The 7564-nt window shown below is 36.2% G+C and overlaps 1 protein-coding gene across 1 annotated transcript in view; it reads left to right on the top strand.

The window, feature by feature from the left end:
* thsd7ba (thrombospondin, type I, domain containing 7Ba) overlaps positions 1 to 7564 on the top strand; it is a 134284-nt gene that overhangs the window by 123543 nt on the left and 3177 nt on the right. The window contains exon 22 of the mRNA XM_037686118.1: positions 3456 to 3629. Coding sequence (XP_037542046.1) covers positions 3456 to 3629 — 174 coding nt within the window. The remainder of the gene's footprint in view (positions 1 to 3455; positions 3630 to 7564) is intronic.

The following is a 7564-nucleotide window of genomic DNA, read 5'->3' as shown; positions in this document are numbered from 1 at the left end:
GTGAGAGAGTGAATGGTTGTTTGTCTTGTTTGTCTCTATGTGGCCCTGTGATTGACTTGTGACCTGTCCAGGGTGTACTCCGCCTCTTGTACAGTAATGGCTAGACATGGGCACCAGTGACCCCAGCGACCCAAAAAGGAAGAAGCGGGTAAAGATAATGGATGGATGTAACAACAAACATGTCCCATGTCTACATGTAATTGTTCCCATGCAGTTTGCTTATGTCCAAGCAGTCGCTGTGCTGAAGTTTTGATTGCTCATCAAGCACCGCCACCTTTCATGCCAGAGTTTTAAACTAAAATCATCTTATTATAAAAGGGGATGAGTTAATGGATTTTGGTCAAACCTTGTAAATGACAACATGCAAGGTCTCATGTGATTCTGTATTTAGTGCTCAGATAACAATTGGAGGATGACTCTTAACTACTACCACCACAAAATTATCTCAATTTGTTTAAAAAAAAAAAATGTCATTGTCATTTTTTTTTGTTAGCTAAGATTGATAAATCAGGGGAAACTCGAGAAATCTGAATATTGATTTGCTGATAATAAAATATATTATGATATTCTAATGTGTGTATATATTACATGTATCCTTACTGATTGGCTATGATGACTTTTTAGTTTCTGATGTTGTACAATGTAATTAATTATTAGGAATGATTGCCATTTACACATATTGTAGCTTGCAGTATAGTTACTGTTGTTTCTGAGTGTGACTCTGCCCACCACCTAACCTGCTGAGTTCTGAGTGTTTTGTGGGACTGAAATAAGTCCTGGAATTTCAGGATTTACCCAAGGAAAACTCAAGGAATTTTGTTTTCATGAAATGCTGGCTACCCTGTCTAAAGGTGAATCAGTTGTGGCTCAAAATTCAATTACTCTCTGAAAGTTTCCTCAATCCAGTTGTTTCTGAGATGTTTTGATGACTCAGACAGATTTGCTCCATTATGACAATGTTTTAAACAGACTAAACATGATTTGTTAGTACTTAGAGTACAGTATGTGTTGGAGACAATGCTCAACTGCTTGAGCAAATATTAGCAATATTAGCTACATGTCTGTAAAACTGGCTGAGGCGTAGCTTAGGCTAAGGTTGCGTAGCTGTGGGGTTGACTCCAAGAGTTATTTAGCTGTAGATGTGCTTTCACTAAATACTTTTAGAGACTGTTTTGTAAAATGCTTCCAGTGGTTCATGAAGTATTTTGCCAACACTATAAGAGACAAATAAACACAAACCCTATTACCCATTCACCATCTCCTCTCTTAACATCTGCAGGAATTTAACAATAAATGTGTATAAATCAGAACATATCCTGACACTTTGTATTGAGCACATCTGTTATGATTCAGTTGATCATTTTGCTGAGAGACGTTTGACCTTATCATTGTAAGAATCACCATAGAAACAAGCAGACAGTATAGCATCATAAACACACACTAGCTGCCAGTTTGATGTCTTTATTTATTCTTTAAGCCGCAAAATGGAAGTTGAATTTTCCCTGAATGAGGAAGTTGCTGGCAGTTTCCTGGCTTTAAAATTAACCTTTACTCTGGATTTGTTCATGGCTGCCACTTGGGTTACATAGATCTTAGTGCTTCTGAAGGTTTGTCATTTTACTTATTTTAAAGGCACAATTATTGTTTGATGAAAAGACTACTTGGCTCTCCCTGTTCATGGCTATTGCCTCGTGAAGCCTTTTGTGAGCTTCGGCTATGAGGAGTAAGTGGTTGCCTCTGCTCATCTCTCTCCCCTCTGATCCTCTGCTTGATTCATCACTCAATCCGCCGATGCAGCGAGTCTTGGCTCAGGATCAGGAGCGTTTGATGCCAAGAGCAGACGTGAGTGTTTGTGTGTGTGTGGCTGTCAGTGTGAGGGTGGCAGGTGCTGTGTAGGGGCCAGCGGAGGCGTTGTCGGCATACGTGCGAGATATAATATGCACATGTGGCTTGATGCTGCTTAATGCAGGTTTTGCCACAGCATGTTTCCGCACATGAAACAGCACGAGGGAGGAGCTGATAGAGAGTATTCTTATAAAGATGAAAGATAATGAGATGCCTCAGTCTGCAGATAGGCACTAATGGATGTTCAAGGCAGAGAATCGGAGGCTTGCTCAGGCTGAGGATATGTGGCACTGGCTGATATTATTGCTGCAGGGTAACCCTACCATGCATGACAAAGGATATTTGTGTTTGACATTCATGAATGTGATACACTTGTGTCAGTTGTTGACATAAAAATAGTCTGTTAGCTTAATTATTTTCCTCTCCTGAGACCCAATTATACAGCAACCCTAAAGGGACTTGGGTTATATATATATATATATATATATATATATATAAGTAGGCTGATTGTGAGAATCAGAAACTATTGTGTACACTGAAAACATCCTCATGTGCCTACAATATTATCTGGTGCACGCCAGATAGTTTGTGTGCTCAAAAATTCATTTTTTCTGAGAAGTTCAACCAAAAAGTCAAAGAAGTTTAAAGTTCTTGCATCCCTTCATGGAATGCACATCACCAGCCACATCCATGCTAGTATTTTATACTAAATTCATCTTATGTTAAGAAATAAAAAAGTTCTAGCCATTTTATTTCAACACTGAAACTTATGCATAAAGCTTTGTAACATCGTAATGTGCCATGTGATATGACATGATCTGCTAATTCTTTAAGTATATGTTGGGTCTGACTGTTAACAACTGTCACACCAAACATTGGTTTAGTGTCTGTGAAACTCATCAAAGTAAAGCCATTTGTGTTTTCTCTAGGTTTGATTCGCTCTGTCAGCCATCTTGAATTGGCTTGACTCCAAAAGTTGTACAAATATAACCAATTATTACTATCTGAGACTTGCATAGAGATTCATCCAATCATGAGATATTTTGCTAACAGACAACTAAGTCCATTAGGTAATGCCAAGGTTTATGCACAGATGTTGTTTAGTGTGTTTTGCAAAACATGTGTTGAAACAACCACTACAACTCCAAATGGTAGAATAAAAATTGTAAAAGTTATAGCAGTTTCTTTTTGTTTTCTTGGGTGGAAACCACCTTGAGTTGGTTTGTCTCCAAAAGTTAGAGACACTCTTTTGGTGCACATTAGATATTATTGCATGAGCACCAGAACAGTTCCTTGTGTGCACGAGAAAAGTAGTTATGCTGTCCACACATTGTGTGACGTGCAATTAAGTTGTTTTTGATCTCCACTAAAAATTCCAGGAACGATTAGAAGTGCCAATACAATAATATTTAACATACTGCAGCAAGAATATTTAAAACCAGGCTTATATATTTGAGAATAATGTAAATTATTGTTTTCCAAGCTATGATACATCCATCCATCTGTCTTCTTTACTTGCTGCAGGGGAGCTGGTGCCTATCTCCAGCAGTCATTGTGTGAGAGCTGTGATATACATCTTGTTCTTTTTTTTTCTTTGTTTCTGCTCTCAGGAGATTGTCATTTAACTGAATGGTCATCTTGGAGTTCTTGCCAGCTGACCTGCCTGGAAGGACGGAGCTTTGAGTCCACTGGTCGTCAAACGCGCTCCCGAGCTGTGATCATTCAGGCCATGGAGAATCAGGGCAGCTGCCCCCTTCAAGTCTTTGAGACTCAGCCCTGTGAAGGTATTTATGGGGATGAATCTATCAACAGTCCTACTTTACCATTTTAGAACTGCGTGCAAACTAGGATGAAACTTATTTTCATGGAAAATAGTGCGAAGAAAATGTCAATAATTAAAAGTTTTGCACTTAATAACATTTAAAGTGTCAAACTTTGAACAAAACTAACATTTACTATAGTGAACAGTATATGCAAATGCGGTTGTGTCATGAATTACTACTTCACTACACATGACATGTATTGAACAAAAAACAAACAAACAAAAAAAACCTCTAACTAGTAATACATTAGCACAGTATGTGATGCTTTGCTGAGAAGTGGCTTGTTTCCAATCAGAATTGGCTTCTTGTTGATGTTTACTTTACTTATTTTATTTTTGTGCTTCCAGAAAAAGTATACTTGTCCCAATCGTTTGCTCGTTGATTCTGTAAGAACATAGATCAGTAGTAAAAAAAAAACCAGACACCTCTCCTCAAGATGTATCATAAAAGCCAAAATCACCAAGGTTGAAAAATGCTCGGTAAACTTCAGCTACGCTTATGAAGCCTGCAAGGAGAAAAAAACAAGTTATTTCATCTTGTTGTCCTTGAAACTATATTCCAGTATTTACCGGTGTGTATCAGGGCACTGTTACCTTGGTAAATCATGAGAAAGGAGCGTTTGGATGTTGACCAAAAAAAAAAAAGATTATTATTTGAAGGTTACACTTAGCTTTTTTCTTCTTTTTTAACTGCCTAGTAAAAAGTAAAATTCATTCAACCTTTATTTATACAGGTTAGTCTCGTTGAGTCACAAGGACTCATTTTCAAGAGAGACCTGTTTTAGACAGAGAACATATAAAAGATAATGTTACAAATACTTTCTCATCAATCATCTGTGGAAAAAAAAATGCTTTGTTTCAGTCGTAGCATATATTCAAGTCACTTTGGAGCATGTATTGATTATTGCAGGCAAACATTACAACTTTTTATCATGCTGGATGTGAGACGTGATAGATGTGTGAAACAGAGAGAGAGATGCAGGGAAGAGATATAATGATGAAAGAACCAAAATGGCCAAATAAGAAATCCTCTCTTTAAGTCAGTCACATGAGTTAGCGGAGGTGGCAAGGCGTTTATAAATGATCCCATTTGATGAAAGGCTTAGGGTACACGTGTTTCCTTGTTCTTCTGGAAGCCTCCTCTGTCCTTGCTCATTTAAAAGAAACTAATATTCTTGAGGAAGCATAGATGGGAATGGCTATATATCAAGAAGATGGGAGGAGAGAGGTCACAGGGATGTGGAAGTTGGCAACAGTGACAAGGCAAAAGCCAAAGTGCTTGGTTTTTTATTAGGTTTTTAAAAACCTCCCTATATACCTGTATATATTAAAGGTACCACTTTACAATAAGGCTCCCTTATAGATGGCTAATAAATAGTTCATAAATATGTTATTGATTCCAAGTGGGACAGAGAAGGGAAAAAATATGTTTATTTCCAAATAGTGAGCCAAATCTGCTACCTATATATTTCATCTAGAGTTGTTATATTAAACATTTCAGACTAAGTTACTACCTTGTAAGCACAATAAGCATTTGTAAACCTATTTTTTAGCATATAATATTGTACTTTATCACTGCATTATAAGTATCTACAACTAATATTATATATTTAAAAAATAGGTTTACAAATCGTATTGTGCTTACAAGGTAGTAATTTAGTATGAAATGTTTATTATAACAACTCTAGATGAAATATAGGTGAACAGATTTGGCTCACTATTTGGCAAGAAACTGATCAGATTTCTGTCTGTGTCACCCTTAATCAATGCATAATAAGCAGTCATTAATGATTTATAAAGTCTTTATAGAGGAATTAATAGCATATCTATAAACTATTTATTATCCATCTATAAAAGGAGCCTTATTGTAAAGTGGTATCAAAATAAAATGTAAAAACCAAACAAGTGTTTAGCTCCAAATATGCAATGCATGTGTCTAATGGATTTATTAGAAATAAATACAAAATTAAAAATACAAACATCAAAGTTTGTGCTCAGAATTCCAGGCGTTGTTGTTGAAACATTTCATCCTTCATCCAAACGACTTCATCAGTGTGAGGAGCTACAACTAACTCAGTCCCACTTAATTTTATTAGATCTTCTACCTGGATTATTGAGCATGAACTTTGATGTTTTGAACCACTTTGGCAATAGCTGCCTCAGAGGAGTCGACGGAGGAGAGGGCAGATTCTAGAAACCATCTTACCACCATCAAACTGGTTGGCCCACTATTGCGCTGCGTGTGGGACTGAGTTTGTTGTGGCTCCTCAGACTGAAAAAGTTCTTTGGATGAAGCAGAAAACATTTCAACAAAAAAATTAAAAAAGGAAAGAAAGAAACCGTCCAAATCACCTGACTTAACTTTGTTGGAAAAATACACATTTTAAGAAGTAATTGAAGGCTTAGCATTTCTTGAAGGAATCTTTATCACCCATCACTTTTTAGGCCAACAGTGTTATCGTCAACAGTTAATACCAAAGTGTAAGGCAGAAATGTTGCACTCAGTAATACACTAGAGGCATTGCTCAACTATAAACACACCACATGTTCACTCTATAACTGTAAAACGGAGTTAGTTATATCCATTTATGTATTGTCCAAAGTCAGTTGGCTGCATCAGTCATCTTAAATTAAAAATTTCAATATCATCTGTTTAGTGGTTTGTGACGTATTTTGCCAACAGATAAAGTTGATTCTAATAGTTATCAACAACACTATAATACAGTGTAAACCAAGGTAGAATTGAATGAATGAATCAACTATTAAACAAAGTTAAAAAAAAAAAAAAAAAGATCTTGGGCTATTGAATTTTAAGTGAATGTAAAATAAAAATAAAATAAAAAACACTGAGTTATAGCCATGATTGTGTTGAGTATAAAAATGTAAGAAATGTATTGATAAAAGTCAAACGCTGCAGCGACCACAACAATTTACACACAATGAACTAGGATTGTGATCTGCACTAGAACCAAAGAATTACCGGTACTAAGAGAACTGGGTATGTAGGTATGCTGGAAGGGGTGATTTCTGAACGAAGAACAGGTGTGTAATGATGGAATGCAGGTGTGGGTAAAACTAGGGCTGATGAGGGAAATAATGGCTGAAAACTCTGAAAGCAACATGACACAGAGCCAAAATAAAAATGTAACAGAAAACACTCAAATACAATTAAATTAACAAGATATTAATACTAGATACAAAAAAATTGATTCTGATAAAGCAAAGGAAATATGATCACATCACCCCAATCCTTAAATCCCTCCACTGGTTTCCCATTTCACTCCGCACTGAATACAAGTTTTTCTTACTCAACCACCAATTACAGCAATGCTCCACGCTGTCTTAAAGGACTGCTCAGACATCAACACGGTCTCTTCGCTGCACAAACTCCTATCAGCTCCACCCTCCCCAGACAAAAAACAGTGCACCATGGGTGACAGGGCCGTTTGCTCTGCTGCTCCCCATCTGTGGAGCACCCTCCCCGACCATCTAAGAATACCCCAGACTACAGAAATGTTAAAGAAAGGACTGAAAACCTTTTTATTTGAAGGATTTTATAGTGTTTAAAGGTATTTTTAATCCTGCAGTTTTTTAGTTATTTTTTTTTAGCCCATGTTTTATTCTCTAGATGTTTTATATTGTAGAACTTAGATATTATAAAATGGAAAGTGCAGTACAAATTGATTAAAATATAATTATTATTATAAAACTACCCCCAAACCCACAATCAGGACACATCCTGGCTATTTATTCTAATTACATTAATATGTTTATTTGAGATCCTGATACTACTAGATCTTTTGAATTTCCATCTGGATATAATAAAGTATCTATATGCCTGTCTATAGATTTTGTATCATCTGTAGTATATATATATATATATATATATATATATAT

This window comes from Nematolebias whitei, chromosome 13, assembly GCF_014905685.2.
Source record: "Nematolebias whitei isolate Nwh7 chromosome 13, NemWhi1, whole genome shotgun sequence".
Taxonomy (NCBI): Eukaryota; Metazoa; Chordata; class Actinopteri; order Cyprinodontiformes; family Rivulidae; genus Nematolebias; species Nematolebias whitei.
This window is presented reverse-complemented; position numbering and strand designations above follow the sequence as displayed.